Raw genomic sequence first — 24955 nt, 5'->3', positions numbered from 1 at the left:
TAATTGTCCTGTATGACACGTAACATAATTGTTTTATTTTCAGATGAATCCGTACATTAAATCGGATCAATAACAGCATAATTACTCGTAATAGTTAATATCAGTTTTTTGTTGTTTGTGGGGAGATACCTGAATACTGTCAGTTTAGTTTTCCAGCCAAAATAAACCACAATAAAGTCGCCGCCACTCATGGTACAACAAAAGCAGCTGATATTGAGAGGATATTGTTTCAGATGAGTCAGCAACATACCTGAGTTTGTCAAAATAAAGTGATTCATGCTGTACTGTAAGACCAGCACAATGACACCCCCTACTGTTCATACAGGCAACTGAATCTCCAAGATTCTATAGGTTCAGTGTCAGCTCCCGAGGTAATAGAAGAAGATACAGCTAATAACTAAATACAATAAAGTAAAATTGATGACATTCATATCCGTTTGGGTTTGTTTGCTGTAGATCTTCTTGTCACAACTTAAGCCAGTATTTAGTTTGTTTTCATATGTCTGTTTTCCTGGTTTCCTTTCTAACTTTCATGTCATTTCAGACCCAGCCACTCCCTCCTGCTTTGCACTCCCTGTTAATTGCATTCAACTGGCTTGCCCTTACTCACCTGCTCCCCATCTGCTAATCAGCCCCTCAGTTTATATACCAGGGGCCTATCCGAAAAGTCCAATCTCCTAACCTATAAGCCTCCTTTCCTATGCCTTAACCCCTAAACGTCATCGGGGTTAAGGAGAGATGAAAGATGCTTCCTATCGAACATAGGAAAGGACAGCGCTGTTTCAAATGAATTCGACTCCACTTTTCCTAACCGACGTCATTGCGCGACGGCGAGTATTGCTGACGTGAGTCTAGCATGAAACTATACACTATTCTCCGAAAATGGACTACAACAAGCGCTCGTTTGATCCATGCGTTCTTTTCATATTGATTTTAATCAGGTTGTCGCCAACAGAGTGAGAATCACTCCCATATATCCCAATTGACATGTGGAATAAAAAGAGGCTACACTTATGTTGATGTTGAAATGAACTGCCCCCAGTAACTTCATTAAATGTGAAGTTGGTATTTTCTTTTCTTATGGTGTAAATTATGTGCTACGAAAATAACTATTATGATATTGGTCTTTTATGAGTTCTTTATTATCTTAATGGGGGAGAGGGGAGGGGGGTATTTTGTTTTAGCCGAGTTAAATCTTCCTCTCTTCTCTTCTCCTCTCCTCTCTTCTGTTTTACCTCTCGTTTGTATTCGTGTAGAGTCGGTAAACTCCGGCGGTGGCCTGTTGCTTTAAATCTTGACGCCGTAAAGGATTATGGGATACCACTATCTCCTTTCCTTTAGCATAGGTTGGTCAGGAGTAACCTATGCTAAAGGAGGGTTAAAGGATGAATCGAGGCTCCTTTCCTATGCCTTTCCTAAGCATTTTGGGAATTCGGATCACCTATCTGCCGAGTACTTCCGGTTCATCTCGATAGGAAAGGAAATTTCCTATGCAAAAAAAAGTTTTCGGATAGGCCCCAGATTGTCGGATGTCCTATCTTGTTCACGTAGCTCTCCAGCATTCCAGCTTTGGGCCAATCCAAATAGTCTTTTTTGCATAGGAAATTTCCTTTCCTTTCCTATCGAGATGAACCGGAAGTACTCGGCGGATAGGTGATTCGAATTCTCAAAATGCTTAGGAAAGGCATAGGAAAGGAGCCTCGATTCATCCTTTAACCCTCCTTTAGCATAGGTTACTCCGGACCAACCTATGCGAAAGGAAAGGAGATAGTGGTATCCCATAATCCTTTACGGCGGCAAGATTTAAAGCAACAGGCCACCGACGGAGTTTACCGACTACACGAATACGAACGAGAGGTAAAACAGAAGAGAGGAGAAGAGAAGAGAGGAAGATTTAACTCGGCTAAAACAAAATACCCCCCCCCCCAAGATAATAAATAACTATAAAAATTGTTATTTTCGTAGCACATCATTTACACGATAAGAAAATAAAATACCAACTTCACATTTAATGAAGTTACTGGGGGCAGTTAATTTCAACATCAACATAAGTGTAGCCTCTTTTTATTCCACATGTGAATTGGGATTCAAGTGGCCTTAAATATTCCCCTAGGCCAAGTCCGATCTAAGTGATTCTCACTTTGTTGGCGACAACCTGATTAAAATCAATATGAAAAAAAACGCATGGATCAAACGAGCGCTTGTTGTAGTCCATTTTCGGAGAATAGTGTAGTTTCACGCTAATGACTCACGTCAGCAATACTCGCCGTCGCGCAATGACGTCGGTTAGGAAAAGTGGAGTCGAATTCATTTGAAACAGTGCTGTCTTTTCCTATGTTCGATAGGAAGCACCTTTCATCTCTCCTTAACCCCGATGACGTTTAGGGGTTAAGGTATAGGAAAGGAGGCTTATAGGTTAGGAGATTGGACTATTCGGATAGGCCCTAGTCTGCCTGCCTGCCTGTTTGTTTGTTTGTTTGTTTGTTTGTTTGTTTGTTTGCGTTTTGACCCACCCTTTGGACCTTGGATTACCCTTTTGCCTGCCCCTACTGGACTTGTTTGCCATGCTGTCGGACTACCTGGTTTGACTTCTGCTTATCATTAAGACTTTGTTGCTGCACCTGAACTGTTGTCTGTCGTGCTATTGGGTTCTTGCCTGCCATTTTGTGAAAACCTCACACTTCTTGATATAATTTTTTTTTTTTGTGACAGTATTTCCTTTAAGCCCTTTGTCCTTCCCCAGTAATGTTTAACCAGCAATGACTAGGCTATGGAAGAGTTTTTAGCACTAAACATGTGTTTGCCAATGTATTCCTATAGAAGAAGTCACTAATCATGCAGTGTCAGTGTGTCTTCTCTGTAAGTGCTGTAAGGAAGAACAGTTTTATTTTGGACAGGGCCCTTGTGACTCTTGAGTGCATGGGAGCCGGTCAACACATTTTGTCATTGTTTGCTGTTTTGATATATGATTAATTTCATAATGGATATTCAATATTGCATGATTTTAAACTACCTCAAATCTGACTGTTTATGCTCGACAAAAGACTTCAGTAATGTGTAGTAGGGCTGACCTCATCTCTGTGATTGCCTTGGTGGCCTGTCCTGGTAGGCTGTCATAGATCTTCACACTGTAGCCTCCGCTGACAAACACCATAGACCAGGAGCGGCCTATCAGCCCACTGATACACATGAACACACAAAGTTACACACAATAGAGGCACACACATTATGGATGTTCATGTTTCACTCAAATTTACTTGCAACATTTGAAACATCCTGCAGTTGATGATGTGATGTTTCTTACTTGCTTATTATAGATAATTTGGCATTAGAAGGCACATACTTTAAGTAGGCCTAAGTAAAGGGATGAATATTTGGCTGTGGTGTTTTGTATTTACTTTCCAGGTTTAAGAGGGGTCACTTCCCAGGACTGAGTTAATGAACGTGGTAGAGAAAACATGTTAAAATGTAAGCATGCACAAAGTGGGCTCTAATGGTGGAGCCACACAACTGCAAGGCTGCTTCATAACATGGGTTGAGTCTAGTCTGTAATTACACAATAATAAAACCTTTAGACATATCTGTCAGGATTAAAATAAAATCAGTGTAGCTGTATCAGGATAATACAGGAGGTTAGGAAATCACATTATAGTTTGCTTCATGCCATGAAATATGAGCATGCATTCAGAATAGTCGTTTTAGTCATAGTAAGGAACTAATTAAAACCTTAAATCATATGCAAGATAACGTTATACAAAGTATTTGAAAGCAATGCATAAGTAACTTGCATGTCAGCTGCATGAACGCATTGCACAACTCACATGAGACCAAATGTTAACACAGTAAAAAGCATTTTTTGTTGCTTACCTGCCGATTACAGTAATGCTCTTTTTGTCGGAGGAGCTCATTTTAAGATGTTTTGAGTTTTTTCAGATCAGAATAAGCGTTTCACTTGTATTTCTACCAAAAAACGTATATTTATGTACCGCCCCCATGTAGTCACGCTGCTGACTACCGGTACGGCAACCTGGATGGGTCAAATAAAACCCCAAAAGAATAGCAAGAAACTGCTTTTCCCCGCGCGAAAAGACAACACACACACCATATACCCACGATTTGTAAGATAATATTCTTGTGCAACTCATATTTTCGTTGTTTAAGATAAAGCTGAAATGAGACGAAATACTTCAAACCTCTATCTTACATTTGTATCCTAGCAACGAATGAAATCCTCTCCAGCCAATTATATTGATGCAAATGAGTGATTGACGCATAAATAGCCAATGAGAGACTTGTACAGGATCATGCCCCGCCCACCCCCGCTATGGATTATGGGATTGAATCCTGTAAAAGACAACAAACTATTTTCTGTTAACTATCAGAAATATATTTATTCGTTTGTTTTTTCCTAAACTCATGAACATTACGTTACACTGCCTTACTGGAGAAAGACAAAATGGAGAATGTGCATCTGGCGGGGGAGGAGGACGATCTTTACTCGGGTTACAACGACTATAATCCAACGTTTGACTCCGAGGTGAGTTAGAAACTGTGATATTAGCTAGCTGGATCAAAGCCGTTTGCGTTAACTAGATATAACTAAGTACATCATATTCAGATCCTTAAAATGTCTAAAATGTGGAGTAGGATGTAATGCAATCTAATAATTCGAATAATTAAAGCAGCAACATCTACTTTCAAAGATCAGCTTGGCATGATCCAAAATAATAAAATTATGACATTTAACCGACATATAAATATTTGATATTGATATTGATATGTAAGAAAGACTAATTATTCACTGATTTCAAAGGAATTGGAGAATGATTTGGACTTCCAGCAAGCTGTAAGGACAAGTCATGGAAGAAGACCTCCGGTGAGTAACAACCCAAGTGACTGTGTCTTTGTCGGATGAATTATATTTCTTATTCCTCTCATGTGTTTATAATACTCATTATGAAACAAATATCATGTCTGTAATTAAAAAACACATGGTCGACAATCTTTCAGTCTGTGGTGACTTGCCCTTCGTTCCAATCCCCATACTTCCCTATTATTTAGTATGCCAAAAAAAGATTTAGGATGTCCCAATACATGCACGTCAATTGTAGTATGCTGAAAATACATAAATGCCCTACTAACTCCAATGGCATTTTGGAGTATTTGTCTTTATTCTTGACATTTCTCAACATAATGAAAAAAAATAACTTCCTTATTTGATTTTGTTATCTCTCCTGTGGCCCTTAAACTCTTCTGTAGTGTATGTAGTGTAGTAAAAAGAAAGAGTATGTGATTGGGAACGCAGGGTTGGTTGTCCAGCAGTCATTTGAAGTATGGACCTATAGAGAGTTGATTCATAGTTTTGAGTGCGCTTGAGCAAGGCACTTGTGCATGTGTTTAGGTCCTGTTTGTTCATTTGTGTGTATTTCAGACCTGTGTGTGTGTGTGTGTGTGTGTGTGTGTGTGTGTGTAACTACAGATTGGAACAATTGACTTTCCCCTAGCAGGACTAACAAACTATTCTCTTTTTTTCTTTATATCCAGATGACTGCCAAATTTCCTGGCACTGCCATTGGAGCTCGGCCTTTAGCTACGTCCTTTGGAGTAAGTACAATGGTACAATGAAATGGAATGATTTGGAATAAATTGATATTATATGAAACCTTACAACACTTGCAGCTCAAGTAATAAGGAAAAAAAGTCATGTAAACTGCTTTTCCTTTCAAGACTTTTATTTAATCAGAACATCAAAATAACATTGTAGTCGTCACAGAATTTCTTCAGAGAATTAGTTCTTTAAAAAAAAAAGAAAAAAGTTATCAACACGATCTAAGTGAAATCAAATTACAGGATAAAAAACAACATAGCTCACAATAGCCAATATAACTATAAAGAGCACTTCATATACTCCCATTATATGTTGATTTTCTTAGTATGATAGACTCTATTGTCAGGTAAACATGCCTAAATTATTCTCACTTATCTTATACTTGTTGTTTCATGAAGGCTCGGATCCCTCTTGGCTCTTCAATGGGCAGGCCCATGACTGGAGCTGTGCAGGTGAGCTGGATTGACCACTCAAATGTTCATTTAAAGTCATGTATAGTTCATTTTATAATGGATTAGTTGACAATACTTAATCTCACTTACTCAGTTACCAAATGTGTTATACTTTTAATTTTACCAATATACAGTAGGTTTTTTTTTATATATTTTGCTGCTTGCTTTACAATCTTTTGAATGTTTGCAACTGGCCACCTCATTACTAAACTTATATTCATTAATTAAGTTTTTGTTTTTCGGAATAAAGTTTTGAAAATAAAGCATATGAGGCAACCAATCACTTTTCATTTTTTAAATGTGGCAGGATGGAGCAGCTCGACCAATGACTGCTGTCAGAGCAGCAGGGTACACGTCCTCTATGACCCGTGGTGAGTTTAAAGGATTCAGACACAGAAATAGTTCATTACATCTATTTTACTGATTCACTTTCACTGCATCTGTGTCGATTTCGATTACCATTTGATTTTGTGGCTGCTCATTTCTTACTGTGTCTTCATCGTGGAAGTTATTGTTATAGAAGAGGCACAGAGAGACAATGTTAGCATGACACAGCAGCAGGAAAGAGTTTCATTGATCTTTTCTGATTGGTGACTCATCTAATGCGTTTTTACGAATCATCATAAAATGGTTTACAACACAAGTTTGATGTTAAAGTTAATTGCGTGTGACAAAATAATCTTTGAAGTAAACATCAGATTAGTGTTTTATGAAAACAAGCTACAACAAGCTAGCCTCTTCTATAGTTTAACTGATAATTAATATGAAATGTTTTTTTTTTTCAGGCTCGAACTTTGACCCGCTGGGCCAGTCCAAAGGTCCTGCACCTCCACTTGAAACAAAGAACGAGGACACGTGAGTGGTCACTCTTTAAACTGATTTGTCGGTTCCAGTTTTCCTCTTTACAGTTTGGGAGGAAGATACATGTATAGATATATAGGTACTGTATCGCATCTATTACAATTACAATCCAAAGGCAAAATACAAGTCAGGCATAATAAATTAAAATTGTTATAATATAAAAATGTGTTTAACAATAAATTATATAACTATGTGTAGGAAGAAATGTTCTTTTTTTATCACAGTGTCTGCCCAGTATATACTGTTCATATCAAAAACTCTTATGTACTGGAAATAATTACAACTATCTCCACTATGAATTTAAATTGCAGAGTGTGTGTCACTCTTCTAATGCTTAGTTATAACTAAACTGTCTCTAAACACTTGTGCTTTCAATTGATCCACACATCGTTTTGATGTGTCTGCCTGTGGTCTCGCAGGCCTGAGGAGAAGATCAAGATCCTGGAGAAGAAAGTGAATGACCTGATAGAAGAGAGCTGCATGGCCCAGAGCATAGGAGCCTTACAACTGGTCAGACTCTGTCATTCTTTAACATAACTGTGTTGAGTAATAGTGGCTGTTTTGGATCTGGACAGAAGGGTCTTCAAGGGGGGCAATAAACAGTGATTCATTTTTCCATAGAGTCAGCTCTATACTCCAGCACACATTTTACAGGCTTGCAGTTTTGTTCATTTTGGACACTACTGTGCCACTACTGCTGACCTTAGCTTTTTGGTTGGACATGTGCAGGCATGTCTCCCAACTGAATGTTGTGTGTGTGTGTGTGTGTGTGTGTGTGTGTGTGTGTGTGTGTGTGTGTGTGTGTGTGTGTGTGTGTGTGTGTGTGTGTGTGTGTGTGTGTGTGTGTGTGTGTGTGTGTGTGTGTGTGTGTGTGTGTGTGTGTGTGTGTGTGTGTGTGTGTGTGTGTGTGTGTGTGTGTGTGTGTGTGGTGTGTTTCTATAGGCTCTTGAAAAAGCCAAAGAGGCGGGGAGGAAGGAGAGAGCGCTGGTCAGACAGAGGGAACAGTCTGGCAACGCGGACAACATCAATTTAGACCTCACCTACTCTGTAAGTCAGGCTGCTGTGTATAAACCGTTGTCCCAGTGTCTAAAAAATGACTGATCAATCATTTACTCCCTCCTGTGAAATAAAACAAAAAGTGCCCGAGAAGCTCAAGTACCACCCTTTTGGAAACACACAACTAAAATCTGGTTTTATTATTCACATAAGGAAATCTGTTTTTGTATTTATTTGTTTAGATTATTAGGGGTTATTTTATGATATGGTATATTATGTATTTCAGGAGATATTAGATGATTTCCTAATCTTCATTCATAATTATTCAGCTAATCCATTTATCCTTTACCAGCCTTTTGCTGCAACTAGAGAAGCTGTTGCAGTCTAATTCTGATCTGTTGTGACTCCATATGTAATAGTTGTGAATTTTTACTCACTGGAATAGTTAATGTAGTATATGCATTCTCCCTTATATTGTTCTTCTACTTGAGCTTTTTTGTCCATTATTCACTCGATGTACAATTATATTTAGGATAACTCTTATAGTCAGTCCCTCACTTAATTGCCTGTTTTTTTTATACTTTGATTTAGAAACTATTTAAACTTTCTGTCATAACCAGGTTTTGCTCAACCTCGCCAACCAGTATGCAAACAATGAAATGTACCCAGAAGCTCTAAACAGCTACCAGGTCATCGTGAAGAACAAGATGTTCAGTAATGCAGGTGAGCAGGTTACTCAAGCTTCATAATCCTAACAGATGGGTTTGAACTATGGCTGCCTTTGTGAATCCATCTATTATGCACGCAGGACAAAAAAATCCTACATCTAATATCAACTTGAAAAAATTTAAGAGGATATTCCTGACTGTGATTCTGACATTTAAAAATTATGAAGTATTCTTCTACATTCTCCTGACTGAAGCATTGTTTTGTGAAGTGTAGTTTATAGGTACGGATAAGATAAAGCACAGATGCTACTAATACATAACTTATGTTTTTTTTATGAAAATTATAAGTCTTTGTAAAGAAAATCTCATGTGTCTTATGCATCTTATGCATAGTTCTTGGCAAATAAATTGACTTGTATTACTGTATATTAAATTGTTGTATCAGTTGTGCTTTTGCCATTGTTTTCTCTCAAACTATGTCCGTTTTTCTCCTGCCAGGCCGTCTGAAAGTCAACATGGCAAACATCTACGTCAAGCAGAAGAACTACCCCAAAGCCATCAAGTTCTACCGCATGGCGCTGGATCAGATCTCCAACGCTCACAAGGAAGTGAGGATCAAGATCATGCAGAATATCGGCGTGGTGTTTGTCCGCATGGGCCAATACTCTGACGCCATAACGTCTTTCGAACACATCATGACCGAGAGCCCAAACATCAAGACGGGCTTCAACCTGATCCTGTGCTACTATGCCATCGGGGACAGGGAGCGCATGAAGAAAGCCTTCCAGAAGCTCATCTCTGTTCCTCTGGGCATAGATGATGAAGACAAGTACATACCATCTAATGTGAGTGACAAGTTTACTAAAAAATTAAATATGATATCTTTATAGTATTTATAAAACATGCTATCTGCCTTTTTTTATCTGTTTTTTGAGAGTGTGTGTATATCTCTTTTATTTGCCAATATTTTCATATGTTTTTGCATCATTTAAAATTCTTGAATTTCCATTAGTTTTTTTGTTTTTTGATAAACACCCAATACCATCTCTCATTAGGCAGGTTAATATTTTCCTTTTGAGTAGATGAAATATATATATTAACTTGAGAGGGATGTTTAAATCAGTGACCTATCTGTCTGTTGTATTTCAATATACCCAAAATCCGTTACAGAAGAATTCCTGGTCATGGCACGTCTCATAAAGTCCCAAAAAGTCCCAAAAATCCTCCAACGTGGTTTTAACATGGCTGTTAATGCTGCTGATTATTAGCTAAATAAGATTAAACTTTGTCTCCTTCAACCTTAACATTACCCAAGAACAACTACATATCAATGTTTCTTACTGCAGTCCAGATGCAGAATACTGATATTAACAACAAAGTATTTAATTTAATTGGGGATTGTTGAATATGGTTCATTTAACATCTTGACGTCACCTCCTCCTGTCATCTCTGTCAGGATGACGCCAGCACAAATATGGTGATCGAGGCCATAAAGAACGACAACCTCCACCAGATGGAGAGAGATCTGTAAGAAAAACACTTCACCACACACACACACACACACACACACACACACACTTGTCTTGTCCTTACAAGTCACTGGCGGTACAGTACTGTTTCAATATTTGACCATTTATTTCCTAAATTCCTGCTGTTTTCTCTCTGTAAACTACATAGAAAAGTCCTTGCTGAGAAATACATCATGACCGCAGCCAAGCTCATAGCCCCGGCCATCGAGACTTCTTTTGCTACTGGATTTGACTGGTTTGCTACTACTGTTTTTTTTCTTCATCTTAACATTTTAACACCAGAGGATATGCAATGTGTATATGAGATCTGCTGGATCAAATTATTTCAGATGATACATATACAGTAAATATGTACATGTATGGTTTTCTTTTTGGTTCCTTCTCAGGTGTGTGGACATGGTGAAGAGTTCTCAGTACGTTGAGCTGGCCAACGATCTAGAGATAAACAAAGCCATCACCTTCCTCCGACAGAAGGACTTCAACCAGGTGACTGCTTTTGTCCAAAAAAGTTAAAAGGGAAATACCACTAAAGTTTAGGCATGTCACTCCTCTAGTCTGTGGTTATTTGCCACAGTAGCAGCCAAGGATGGGGAACTACAAACTCGACATTCACCTATGAATATTTTACCACCAAATTTTATTTTGAAAGCTGAGTCTGACGATCTTAATAATGCTATCTAACTTACCAAAATGGCTGTGATAAAATAAAACAAAATAGAGCCAGATCGTGCTAATTTAGTATTTACCACCACATTCCAACTTTTCCAAGTTGTTTTTTTTATAACATGTGAATGATCTGGTCTTTGTTGGTTCTTTTTTTTTTTTTTTTTTACATTTGTTTTAATTGTTGTGTTTCCATATAGTTATTGGCCATTTCATAAATGTCCCACTAGGCTTACTTAAATTTTCCCCTTCTCATTGGCCTCCATTCTCTTCTTGCTTTTTTTCTTGTTTTTTCCCATCTGCATGCCTAAGGTTGAGGTATGTGTGTCTTCTGTTTCCATGTTCACATTTAGATTTAGTTTAAAAAAATGTTTTTATTGAAATGGTACTGCTTAGACATGCTTTTTCCAAATAAGGGCACTGGCAAAGGAAGTTGGAGAATCAGTCATTGGTTTAAAAAACCCACTGACCAGTGAGGAACATCTGGGTGCACAAAGGAAATTAAAACAATCTCTTTAACAATGTACAACTGTGCTCTAAAAGAACTCCATCTCTGCCTGTGGAGCTGCTTTGTGTTAACAGTGGAGCACTGATGATGCTTAGCAGCTCCAAAGTTTTCCAATTATATTTACAGTGGCTTGAAAAAGTATTCATACCCCTTGAACTTTTCCACATTTTGTCACGTAACAACCACACACGTACATTTATTTTATTGGGATTTCATGTGACAGAACAACACAAAGTTGTGCATAATTGTGAAGTGGAATGAAAATGAAACATGGTTTTTTAAAAAATGTATAAATAAAAAACTGAAAAATGTGGCGTGCAAAAGTATTCATCCCCCTGAGTCAATACGTTGTAGAACCACCTCTCGCTGCAATAACAGCTCCAAGTCTATTTGGGTTATGTCTCTACCAGCTTTGTACATCTACAGACTGACATGTTTGCCCATTCTTCTTTGCAAAATAGCTCGAGCTTCAGATTCAGCGTCAGATTGGATGGAAAGCGTCTTCGAACAGCAATTTTCAAGTCTTTCCAGATAATCTCAATTGTATTTAGGTCTGGACTTTGACTGGGCTATTCTAACACATGACTATGCTTTGATCTAAACCATTCCATTGTATATATGGCTGTATGTTTAGGGTAGTTGTCCTGCTTTAAGGTGAACTTTCACCCCACTCTCAAGTCTGTTGCAGACTAACAGGTTTTCTGCCCTGTATTTGGCTCCATCCATCTTCCTATCAACTCTAACCAGTTTCCCCTTCCCTGCTGAAGAACAGGACCCCCATAGCATGATGCTGCCACCACCATGTTTCACGGTGGGGATGGTGTGTATAGGGTGATGTGCAGTGTGAGCCCTGAAAACACCATCCCTACCGTGAAACATGGTGGTGGCAGCATCATGCTGTGGGGGTCCTGTTCTTCAGCAGGTACAGGGAAGCAGGTCAGAGTTGATGGGAAGATGGATTGAGCCAAATACAGGGCAGAAAAAGCTCTTAGAGTCTGGGTGGAGGTTCATCTTCAATGAGGACAACTACCCTAAACATACAGCCATATCTACAATGGAATGGTTTAGATCAAAGCATAGTCATGTGTTAGATTGGCCCAGTCAAAGTCCAGACCTCAATCCAATTGAGAATGTCTGGAAAGACTTGAAAATTGCTGTTCACAGACACTCTGCATCCGATCTGACGCTGAATCTGACGCTCAGGCTATTTTGCAAAGATGAACGGGCAAAAATGTCAGTCTGTAGATGTACAAAGCTGGTAGAGACATACCCAAATAGACTTGGAGCTGTAATTGCAGCGATAGGTGGTTCCACAACGTATTTACTCAGGGGGCTGAATACTTTTGCACGCCACACTTTGTTTTTTATTAATAAAAAAAATTGTAAATCATATTTCATTTTCATTCCACTTCACACTTATGCGCCACTTTGTGTTGGTCTATCACATGAAATCCCAATAAAATAAATGTATGTGTGTGGTTTTGACGTGACAAAATGCGGAAAAGTTCAAGGGGTATGAATACTTTTTCAAGCCACTGTAACTGCAGTTGCCAACTTTTTTTGACTATGAATCTCCAAAATGTTCATTATTAGATAAGTTTAAAAAAAAAGTAAATAATTAAAGAAATCAATAAAATTCTCTATTATGAAATGTTAATTCAATTATTAATTTTAATTTCAAAATTTGCCTTTTCCAAATATTATCACCTTAAAGTAATTTTTTCCCCTTGAAACATTTCAATTCAAGTTTCATTTCAAGCCACTAAAAAGCAAGGGATGATTGTTTATATCATATTTACTTATTTATTGAATATTGAACACTTTGGAGCTGCATATATGTGTGTGGTGCTTTTATACTCTGGATATAAAATGGTGGTGATGTAACCTGCAGCATCAGTGCAGCTGTAGCATAGTATCAGACTATAACTTTTATTTTTTTACGTTTGTTACATTCTGGGAAAATTTCCTTCTATTTAAGTTACACAGTATTATTTGTTATATGCAAATACCTTAAAAGTATAAGCAGAGCAAACATTCACCGTGACAGCTTTTCATGATGTGTTATTATCAGGCAGTGGAAACTCTGAAGACATTTGAGAAGAAGGACAGCAGAGTGAAGAGTGCTGCAGCCACCAACCTCTCTTTCCTCTACTTCTTGGTAAGATCCTATCAAATTGACTCACCAAAAAGGCTCCTTTAGATAACAAGATGGGGTTTGTAGTCATTTTTAAGCCTAATGAATGAATTAGATCAAATATGTTTGCCATGAAATAAAATGCTCAAGGACACTCCAGCACAGTGAACGTTAGCTGTAAGCATATTTGTAGATACCTACATGATGTCTAGGCTAATCTTGAATCTTTCGTTTCTTTTATGCAATTTCTAATCTTGATGTATTTCATGCCCTTGTAAAGCACTCTGAATGGTTTTGTGTCTGAATTGTGCTATATAAATAAATACACTTGCCTTGGCTTCCATTTGTAAGAACATCCCAGCCCCCATTCTCTCTATACCAATGTGCTCTGAACTTGTGTTAACAGGAGAAGGACTACGAGCAGGCGGACCGATACGCTGACCTCGCCATGACCGCCGACCGCTACAACCCAGCAGCACTCATCAACAAAGGCAACACGGTGTGCATCAAGCAAGACTATGAGAAGGCTGCAGAGTTCTACAAAGAGGCTCTGAGGAACGATTCCTCCTGCACTGAGGCCCTCTACAACCTGGGTAATATCCATTTTAATCATACAATACAGTAGTGGATCATGCAGCTATTGGTTTATACAGTATAGTAAACTTAACATATTGTGCAGTATTAAATAAAAGATTATTATTTTATTTTATTTCAAGCAATTATAAACTAATTAAAGCATACTTGTGAATATTATGTTACATTTCCGTTCTGAAAAATGCCAATACATTCTACAAACTGCACCTTTTAAAGCATGAAAGTTGATTGACATTTTTTGTCCTTTGTTCACTTTAACCAGGTCTGACCTATAAGAGATTGCATCGCCTGGAGGAGGCTCTGGACTGCTTCCTGAAGCTCCATGCTATTCTCAGGAACAGTGCACAAGTCATGTTCCAGCTGGCCAGCCTGTATCCTACTTATGTCATTTTTTATGTGTTTGTCACGTGAGTTACCTGCTTCAAACTGTTAGACATGGAACGATATATAAAATGTTATGTCATGATTATCAATGGATTGCGACCACAATATTATCCCGATAATCATCAAAATATTGGTGGTGTGGTGATTAGACAGCCCGCCCATAGAGGCTCAGTCCTCAGAAGCAGCTGACCACAGGTTCATATCCGTCCTTTGGTCGTTCTGTGCATGCTCCTCTCTGCCCCATTTCATCTCTGTCTCTCTAACCTGTCTAATAAAGCATAAAAATGCCTAATAAATATACAGCATATATATATATTATTAAGACTCTTAACTCATTGGCTTCAGCTATGAGCTTCTGGAGGATCCACAGCAGGCCATCGAGTGGTTGATGCAGGTGATCAGTGTAACTCCCACAGACCCCCAGGTTCTGGCCAAACTGGGAGAACTGCATGATGGAGAAGGGGACAAATCACAGGCTTTCCAGTACTACTATGAGGTATGGGCTAAATGGGGATGCTCATTGTCTGCTTGGTTTCTCCCAAAAAATTATGATATATCGCCTATTGTGGTATAAATATCTTCATATTATACTGTTGATAAATTGGTTTAATTAAATGGAAGACAATTTGGATCAATGAGTAAAACATTATTATTTTTTTAACATGATTAGAAGATTATTCGACTGTAGGAAAGATTCGACCAATCAAATTTGACTATGTAAATTCTTAGTCAGATATACCCTTAACAAGAAGCATAGCTTAATGTGTATCCGTTTTAGGGCAAATTGATTCATTTATCATGTTAGTATCTGTTACATGTACTTGCACTGATGTTGTTAGGTTGTGTTGCTCCTCAGTCTTTCAGGTACTTCCCCTCCAACATCGATGTGATAGAGTGGCTCGGCGCGTACTACATCGATACACAGTTCTGTGAGAAAGCGATTCAATACTTTGAAAGAGCCACACTCATACAGTAAGTTGTAACAGTACAGAGAAGATAATAACATGTTAAGTAAAACCACAATTATAGAATTGATAACAATTGACATTTCTTCTTCAACATAACGTATAAAACAAAGTTGAGTCCTCAGAGTTGTTCTGTCATCCTAAGACATATCTGTAATTGTGTTGTTTCTACTCTTTTCTGACCTGATTTTGTGATTTGTGTCTTATTGTATCTGGCATTGTTGGTCTCATTTCAGCGACTATAAAACTTGTTCTCCTTTTGGAAGTAGTTGCTTTCTCTACAAAGATGAGGGATGAATGATTTTGTTTGCATTCATGTTGAAGGCATGAATTGATCTTTCTCTCTCTCTCTTTTTTCTTTAGACCAACTCAGGTGAAGTGGCAGCTAATGGTGGCAAGCTGCTACAGAAGAAGTGGTGAGAATGATTCTGTTCTTTATATTTTTAGGGCATAGTAAGATCACTGCCTATTTTCTGCCAATATGATACTAAAAACACAGGTCACAGAAAAGTAAATAAACTCCTTATTAGAATTCCCAAACATAAATCAGCGCCTCTAGACCTGGAAAAAAAAAAAGTTGAATCAAAGTTGTGAACGTATTTCCCTTTTGTGTTTTTTTTCTCTCCAGGAAACTATCAGAAAGCTCTGGAAACATACAAAGACATTCACCGCAAGTTTCCAGAAAATGTGGAATGTAATTAATCTTGTTTGTTACACAATTTTAAACTTTTCACCAATAGCAGATGATCCACTGACAAGAGTGTCAGGAAAATTAAAACATTCCTGTGTGTGTGTGTGTGTGTGTGTGTGCTTGTGCTTGTCTTCAGGCCTGCGGTTCTTAGTGAGGCTGTGCACAGACATGGGGTTGCAGGAAGTCCAAGAATACGCCACCAAGCTGAAGAAGGCGGAGAAGATGAAGGAGATCAGAGAACAGGTATGTCTCTACTTTTGTAAATCACTTCTTTTTTTAAAGCAGTTTTTAGCATGTCCGTTTAAATAAAACCTCTGCCCTTTTGTTCTCTATAACCAGTTGCCACAACCTGATAGTTATTAACTTTGTCAGCAGTTTATAAAAGCTTCTACAGTTGCCATAACTCTGTCTGATAACTTTTACTTGGAAAGTTATGGAAAATATGGGAAGCTACTATATGTATGTATGTAATGTATGTATGTATGTATGTATGTATGTATGTATGTATGTATGTATGTATGTATGTACGTATGTATGTATTTATTTATTTATTTAATTTTTTTAGCAGTTAGAGCTAACTCACCAAAAGATAGAGATGAAAAATATTCTTAACTTCCCACTGAAGGGTCCAAATACATCCAAAGATATATCACACTAATTTCTTAATGTAATGTGAAACATCTCTGGTATGTGTTGACTTCATTTTATACAAGCAGCCCTAGTTTAATGAAACAACAATCATATTAGGTCACACATCTCATCTGAACCATATTAACTTTATGCCGCCTCATAAAGGACCTGCTTGTTTTCTCAGTCACGTATTCATCAATCATCCTTTCCTCACCGGTGTCTTGGCATCCTGTGGTCTATCCCTGCACAAGAACGCCCTGATTGAAAACATACACACACTCGTCCTTCTGCCATACAATGAATGGGTCAGCGGTCACTGCAGCTCCAGAAATGCATTTAAAACAGCTGTCGTGCTAACTCTTGTGTGAATCAAGCTGTGCCCAGAGTAAAGCAGACACAGCTGTATAACACCTGGATGACACTAATGACGGGTCGTTTAACACAGTTTTTATGTTTGGTCTGATGCTACATGGTGTTGTGTTTGGGATGATCGGTGTCACCTGAGAAATCTGAACGGATTAGATAAGTGATGATGATGCCATGGAAGATTTTTTTCTGTGTTCTCTAATGCTGGAAAGTAAGCCAGTGTTTTCCTTATCAATCTTAAGCCCATCTTAACTCCACAGATTCAGCATTGCACATGTATTACACTGTCAGACTCACCGTGAACAATGTCTGTAAGAAGGATCAAAATCGATGCAGCGGAATCAGAAATATCACCCTTTTTTAACATGTGTTCTTCCTACTCATCAAAATGTTGTGCAACATTACCCACAATGCAACTCAACTGCGGTGAGCTCAGTTGGAGATTGGGGGTGATTCATATGTCACATAATTCAAATGCATTCTACATACTGTACATTCTTCTCTTGAATGATGCAATAAGCCCTTACTATGCTGGCTCCCAAAGTATGACAGGCCTGTGATATGAATGAGGGCTGAAGTTTGCCAAGTGTTTCAGAAAAGTGAGATTGAGAGTAACAGAGTGGTGCGTCTTGGTCCTGTTGAGACGTTCATCAGAGCCAGCAACAGATGAAGAAGAAGAAGACTTTGTTAAATCACAAGCAGCTGCTCTTAAATGGACCCAGAGACAGAGAAACAAACTGATCCTGAGAGTTCACTCTCAAATCCCCAAACTGAACAACAGTACTATAACTCTGTTCACACTTGTATGAAATGAAGAATGAGAGAATTATTACAACCATAAACTGATATATGAAAATGTGTTAAATGTCATGTTTTATCCATGAACAGTTCCAGGTGGTTGTTATTATTATTATTTAATACATTTTGTTTCCGTTTGTTGCTAATTGAACTTTGCTGTGAAGTTTCTGCAATAGACTCTAAAAAACCCACTAGAAACTATTCTAGTTTATTCCACAAGAACTCTTAATGTAAACCACATGAATTTTTACATCAGATGGTATTAGTTTCAAAAATAGTTTTTCGTGCAAATAAAACTAATTGCATTAATGAGACGAGACGAATAAAGAGAGAGGCCAAAATATGTCACCGTAATCCTGCAATCAAGCATGAAATATCTCTGCTCTGTTGTCTTGGAGTGCATGTTTTTTTTTTCTGGTTAGAATAAGTGTTTTTTTCTGTGTGTGCAGCCTTGATCTTAAAGTCCCCCTCTCCTCCTCTCCTCCTCTCTAGAGGGTGAAGTCTGGGCGGGAGGGCAGCGCCAGAGGCCGGAAAGACGGCAGAGAGGGCAGCGCCGGGAGTGCTGGTGAGTCAGAGTTCCCCCTGTGCGTTTGTCTGGCAGTGTTTGGAAGGTCCAGTGTATATATGTAACTACACATGTTTATGGTTTTAAGACCTGGGAGGGACACATGACAGCCCAAACCTTAACATTCAAAATAAACATCCGGGGAAAGTGTGGATGTTAGAAGTTAGAAGTGCGTAGAAACCCTGAACATAACGTTTGCCATTTGCCATGAACTCCAGTATGAGTGAAAATATTAGCTAGTACTCCTATGGATAGGGCTGGGACCTGTACAATTTAAAATGTGTCCACAATACAAGATAATGAAAACTAATAAAAAAATAATAATTTTGGCAATTTTAGCCAAATATAAATGTATTTTATATAGCACTGACCAGCAGCTTCATTCTCATCCTCAGTGTTTATTTGTTGATGTGTGTCATCACTTCCCTCTTCTATCTGTTGTTCACACATGCTGCTTGGCAGCAGGCGTCTCCACAGCTGCGCTCACCTCTCCTAAGAAGGCCGGCAGTACGGGTATACCTCTTCACACCACACTGCGTCCTGACTTACAGTCATGTGCTGTTACAAGTCTTAATATTTTTTAAGTCCAAACGAGGAACTGTTGTTTTTGGGATTAGGATGTGTAGCTGTAACTCCCCCATCGCTAACTGGTCGAGCACCTTTCCAGGTCAGAGTAACGGTCCGACATAGATGACTTAATGTGTACTTCCTGTCTGGGATCCACATAGTCGAATGTCCCCTCTTATGCTAAATGCAATTTTAAATGGTTTTTAAACATTAATATGGGTCCCCAATGTGACTAGACATTTTTGAGACTTCTCAAACATAAAAATTTGTCAAAAATAAGTATAATATTGTACCTTTTAATGTTGAATTACAGTGTAGCCCCCATCTCTGTATTATGAGACTGTTTAAGAGGCTTTTAACACACTCAGACCACAGCAGATACAGAGAAGACAAAGTGCTACGGTTTTCTCACTCCTTCACTACAGATCCACAACAAATACAGACACATACTCTAGACTGTCTCCGACACTGGAAAGCTGGCTCATCAGCAGCTTTTAAACGCAATCCAGACAAACTAGAGAATTTGCCAAAAAATTTAACCAGGCCCAGCTTTGCTCTGTCGTGCAGCTGAACGTCTGTCCTGTAGTCATGTAGTTTAAAAACATATGTTTACATATATATATATATATATATATATAATATATAATATCAGGCACATTCATTTGATGCCTTCCCTGCCAAGACTTCCATCATTCTCGTGTCCAGATAGATTAGACCAGAAAACCTCAAACGTGTGTGCCATTTTGTTTCATTATTCCACAGCTGTAACTGGATCAGTTTTTAAAACAAGAAGCTTTTTAGAATTGTCTAACATTTTTTATTAATTTTGTCTTTGAATATTGGACACTTTTAAAGTTGAAGTCAGCGATTCTGGAGAAAGCTTGTTGTCAAAATCAGTGAATATCTCCTCACGATCCGCTACCCGTCTGTACTTTGTGTGCACTAAAAAATAAATCCAGTGTTTACACATAGCCTAGATTCTGTAAACTGGTATGTAACCAAAGGGGGCATACTGTAGCTAGCAACATGCCCGTTTACGGATCCTAGGCTGTGTATTGGAGGTATTATATACGTATATACAGTATATATAAACTGTTTTTGACAAATGTTGATTTTGCCAAGAAATGTTTTCCAGAATTGCTGACTCCACCTTTTAAACTGTCTAACTTAACCTCCAAACCCTTTTCTTACTTTCTTCTGGCAAATCAGAGATGGATGTTAAAGCAGGTGAGAACGAAGCTTATAAAATGCCAATAAATGAGCGGTCATATGCTCTCTCATTAGACATTTTAGTGTAGTTGCTTCTCTCAGTGCTATGTATGTTTTCTTTTCTATCTATGTGCTGTTATTTCCCTTCCAACTCTGTAATATTACTTTCCTTTTTGTCTTTTCTGCTGCTCTGATTCTCTCACTCTTCCGGCTTGATCTGTATTCTCACGTTGCTTCCTCTCTGCTGCCCAGTGTCTCACGCTGAACCTAAACAGCTCAGTCCACTGTTGGACTCAGGGAGAGGTACGTAACACTCTCACTCCAAATGAATGAAGTGTAACCTGTAGGGGTTTGTAGGATTTTACTTCTGGCCACTTGGACAACACTATCTTTACAAAAGCTAGAGCTTTAAGATTTTGGATGGATGATCGATTTTTATGATGTAATGTGTCTCTGTATTGTGTCTTAAAGAAGTAATTCATTTTCACAATCGTGCTGTGTAAGAAATAAAGCAAGTTATTTTTAGTTTGCATAGTTGCTGACACAGGTTGGAACTATTTTCCTTGGGGACAAACACCCAAGTTAAGAAACCTAAGTATAGTGCTTTACAGACAGAACTTCTGAATCTGGTCCAGAATTCTTGTGACAGGCAGCTGTGATGTTGGACTGCGGTCGGTGTTTGCAGGGAGGGAGAGAACGCCCCAAACCTCTTTCAGATATTTGAGAAGAACTCTAGTGCACCTGAGAGATTTCCCTCTGTTCTGTAAAGTCTGCACATTTTTCAGCACTCTGTGTGTGTGTGTGTGTGTGTGTGTGCCTGTGTGTGTGTGTGTGTGTGCCTGTGTGTGTGCCTGTGTGTCGAGGGTGAGAGTTTGCTTTCTCACGCTTCCAAACCTGCGTCATTCTTTAATCTGAAACTGGTTTAAATAAAATCAAATAGAAGAAGACACTTCACAGATTAAGAGCGGGTTGCAGGGTCCAACATATGCTGCTGCTTTTCTCTTAATGCTTTTTTATTTGTTTCTCTTTTTTCAGCTAACCTTTCTGTTCTTATTCTCTCTGTGCAAGACATTTTAACCAGATTATAACGCTTAGAACAGTGTTACTATGAAGAAAACATGATACATCTATCATTAAAACCTTTATATCATCTTTATACTTGATCCTTTAGTGATCCTCAAGGTTTTTAAAAATATGTTTGAGCAGGAAAATAAGTTGCAAATGCCAAAATGTTGACTGATGCATTATTGATCACCATCGCTGAAATATTATGACTGTTCGTGCCCTGGAGGAGTATAAATCTTCCTGGCTTACTCATTGCAACTTTAGTTGTGGAAACTGTTACAGACCATTCGTTTTAAGTCTGGCTTCCAACCTGTCGTGCCATCCCTGTTTTCCGTGTCTCCCAGCTGTGTATTATGAAAGAGAAATGCCATGGAGAGAAATCCAAGAATCTTTTTTTTTTTTTTTTAAGTCAGTTTTCCATCAGTTTGTGAGGCCTGGTGTGAGATGTTTGGGACTGTGAGGGAAGGTGGAATATCGAGACCTCTGTCTCCTTCCTGTTTTCTAGCTTAACAGTTTCCAAGGCTACCTGGCAGCCAGATGTGGGCTGCTGCTGTCTGTAATCATATCTGTCCTTCAGTTCACTTGACACACGCACGCGCACGCACACACGCACTCCAATTTATAGCTTTGTATTTTATTCTATAGACCACTGGCAACATTTCCCCCAATTTTTTATAGAGCAGTATTTGTGTTCAGTATGAAAATGGAAGGCAAATATTTCATAACTCCCTGTCTCTATCTCACATATCCACCATGTTGACTTTTCAGAATGTGAGAAAAAATGAGCTCCCTTTCAGTTTATCCAGTTGGCTTTGAAAGTTGTTACAGAGTCCATGAAAGTTACTCGCCATATATCTGACACTGTCCATTAACGACAGTGGGATGAACACAGAAAGAGAAGCACAAACGCTTTGGAAATTCACATAAATACATTTGTTGGTTAGCTGTTTTATTTTAAGAATAAATTGTGATTCAATTCTGGGAAAGAAATGTGTTTCTGCTAAGTAATTGTAATAATGATAAAAATCCTTTTTAGGAATCTTACTTTAAGTGTTAAAAACAAGTAAATAAGAGCCATGCACATACATTCCAACACATACACTGATGAGGCTAAATACTCAGCAAAACATGAATTTGTCCAACTTTGACTTTAACTGTCAGAACATGACGTGATTTATGACCGATGCTTTATAAAGGTCATAATTAAGTACATGTACTAGTTCTCAGTATGTGCTTGTGTTTGTTTGTGTGTTCTGTGCAGAGAGCGGCCACAGCAGCAACAGCACCAAAGGAGAGCGGCTGAGCGCCAAGATGAGGTCACTTCCTGGTTCCAACGAGCCCTACGAGGCCAGCAGCCCAAAAGAAATAGGTGAAGAAACAACATTTTCTCTGTCTGTTTCGACAACTAATTTGATATTTTCTATAAATTCTCCTAGTTAATCATGTAGTAATTTATAGTCATGCACATTCGTAGGCAAATACAATTGCCTACGAGAATATTTCCGGAGCCTGAGGGTGCATGACCATAGGAGGATGAAGAGTGTATGTATCTATTAATTACAAAAAAAAAATGTACTGTCTTCTTGGCAGTAGTAGGGATGAAGATCTTACTTCTTACATAAAGATGACTTACTTCTTGAATAACTGAAATTCTTCATAGACGGATCGGGGCCTAATTTCTCAAGGGCCTCTTAAGGTTGAGATGGTTGTAAAATCCATCCGTCAAACCTTCTTAAGCTTAAGAGGTGTTTTGTAGATAGCACAGTCCAGGAGGCTTACAGCGCCTTGAGATGGTCTGTAACCTGCCAGAGGAACCAAACACTACATGTATTATTGAAGTTTATATTTTTTTTCGTTCATTTGTAGGTCTGTTATGCTCACATGTCTCAAGTGCTGCTTTGGGAAAAATCCATGTAGGAATTTAGGAGTGTATGTAGAATCTCTCTTTTAACTTTTAGAATCGATCGTTATGGGTAAAATGAGGCCCGGGGATCATTTAATTCATAACGAGTAAACCCTCTATCACCCATCGCATGTGTAGACGCATCGTACGTGGACCCTCTAGGGCCTCAGATGGAGAGACCGAAGACGGGGGCCAAGAAGCGCGTTGAGGACGATGACTTTGCCGATGAAGAACTGGGAGACGACCTGTTGCCAGAGTAACTGCTTCACTGTACTGTGTCTGAACATTTGCTCTTGACTGAAAGGCAAGTTCACGAAGCTTCACCACAAAACAAAAACATTTTAAAACTCCAAAAAATTGAAATGTTACAAGATAAAGATTTCATTTTTCGTGGGCATACATTGGAGTGCAGTGACTTTGTTGTTGCACTTGTGAGTGCAGTAGTGGGATATGTTTTTACCTCTTTCAGATAAGTCATCTTTGTCTTAAAGCTATAGTGCGTAACTTCTGTCGCCCTCATGAGGAATTCGGAGTAATTACAACAACACTGTCGGCACATCTGCATGAGGTCAGCCTTCGGTGATGGTGCATGGAATTTATACCTTCTGCTGTACGTCCAGGTTTTTTCTTAGCAGTAGAATCGACAACTGAAACATTTCTTGGACGCTTCTTGCGATTTTTCTGAGCTCGTGCACCAGTGTCGGGGAGCGACACCAGTTTGTAAACGCTGACATAATGAGAAAAGCAGAAGAGAGTTTTGTCATTTGGCGATGCTTTGAATGTAACAAATATTCATTTGTATGAGAAAGTTACACTCTATAGCGTAACATCTGAGGTATTGTGAAAAACAGAAAGGCATACTGATGATTTCTTTGGGGTACCAGTTTTGGTTTTGGCTCTTTATTCCAGCAAAATGAATTTGAAATGAAATGACAACTATATTGAAGAGCTGATGTTTAACTTTAATCAAACGTGTTTACATTCATATTCCCTGAAGTGTGTAGAACTGATAGACATCTTTGGACAAACGGATCCTCCATGGGATATGATATCTTAACTATTCACCCAATATGGCTGTCGAATGAATGACAACTCCTTTTAAAGCTACAAGTCGGAGCCAAAAAAAAAAAAAAAAAAAAACATCTCACTGTCTGAATATTTTCGCCTGCACTGTATGTTCCCATGTACAAGCTTGGGAACCTTCTGGAAAATACATCAACATGATAAACCAAACTTTATGTAATCCATCCATTTCAGACCCTTTTTCAATATGTTTTATACACTTTGTACTCTTTCCAGAAATGTTTATTTGTACTACTCTGATATTTATTTTTTCTTCTTCGTCCATTTCCTTGTTGTTCATTATTATAAATAAAAGAGAAAGTATTTTATCTTTTCGAGAAAAGAAAGTGGAGCAGCAGTGTCATTCTTTAGAAAAACCACAAAAACATGTGGTCTGTCTGTAGGTTTTTCTACAAGCACGCTGACAATCTGAGTTATTATGAGAAGATTTCTCTGGATGGCAGGGGATGAAACTAAAGATTTAGTGGAGATTATTTGTATAACATGGCGTTTTAACTGTCTTTTTATATGCATAGTATAAATTTAAGCTTTTGCCTCATAATGACATACATTCAAATTCACAGTACACATAAGTGTCACAGGCGAATTGGGTCTTAAAACCAAAGAAAAACATACACAAAAAAGCAGACAGAGCAGACATAAGAAGAAGGAGAGGTTGGACATAGTTGGATCCAGTTTATTTTTTAAATGGGCTCTGGTGTGACGCCAGCATCCAG

The 24955-nt window shown here is 38.4% G+C and overlaps 2 protein-coding genes across 2 annotated transcripts in view; one reads left to right on the top strand and one right to left on the bottom strand.

Annotated features, from left to right (window-relative positions):
* The window catches only part of cryl1 (crystallin, lambda 1), a 33416-nt gene extending 29410 nt beyond the window's left edge, over positions 1–4006 (bottom strand). The window contains exons 1-2 of the mRNA XM_080038753.1: positions 3868–4006; positions 3072–3179 (exon numbers count right to left, since the gene is read on the bottom strand). Of these exons, the coding sequence (XP_079894879.1) occupies positions 3072–3179; positions 3868–3908 (149 nt within the window). The 5' untranslated portion in view covers positions 3909–4006. The remainder of the gene's footprint in view (positions 1–3071; positions 3180–3867) is intronic.
* A 361-nt stretch (positions 4007–4367) lies between these two features.
* On the top strand, positions 4368–24490 carry ift88 (intraflagellar transport 88 homolog). The gene is made up of 24 exons (XM_080037649.1): positions 4368–4537; positions 4814–4876; positions 5545–5604; positions 6007–6060; positions 6368–6431; positions 6846–6915; positions 7341–7431; positions 7864–7968; positions 8538–8640; positions 9084–9430; positions 10042–10112; positions 10263–10349; positions 10501–10600; positions 13357–13443; positions 13826–14012; positions 14276–14384; positions 14743–14893; positions 15254–15369; positions 15726–15778; positions 15991–16056; positions 16190–16296; positions 18340–18412; positions 22515–22622; positions 23295–24490. The coding sequence occupies exons 1-24, from the start codon at positions 4457–4459 to the stop codon at positions 23414–23416; spliced, it is 2475 nt and encodes an 824-aa protein (XP_079893775.1). The 5' UTR covers positions 4368–4456; the 3' UTR covers positions 23417–24490.
* Positions 24491–24955: the final 465 nt, after the last annotated feature.

The sequence above is a fragment of the Ammodytes marinus genome, assembly GCF_949987685.1.
Source record: "Ammodytes marinus genome assembly, chromosome: 12".
Lineage (NCBI taxonomy): Eukaryota > Metazoa > Chordata > Actinopteri > Uranoscopiformes > Ammodytidae > Ammodytes > Ammodytes marinus.
Note: the sequence above shows the minus strand (reverse complement) of the source record. Positions and strands in the feature narration are given on the sequence as shown.

Excerpts from the sequence above, each read along its gene's own strand:
- ift88 (XM_080037649.1), top strand. The coding sequence starts at position 4,457 with ATGGAGAATGTGCATCTGGCGGGGGAGGAGGACGATCTTTACTCGGGT. Across the intron at positions 14,385-14,742 it reads ATGTTCCAGCTGGCCAGCCT|CTATGAGCTTCTGGAGGATC; the intron begins GTATCCTACTTA and ends CATTGGCTTCAG. Across the intron at positions 15,779-15,990 it reads AAGCTGCTACAGAAGAAGTG|GAAACTATCAGAAAGCTCTG; the intron begins GTGAGAATGATT and ends TTTTCTCTCCAG.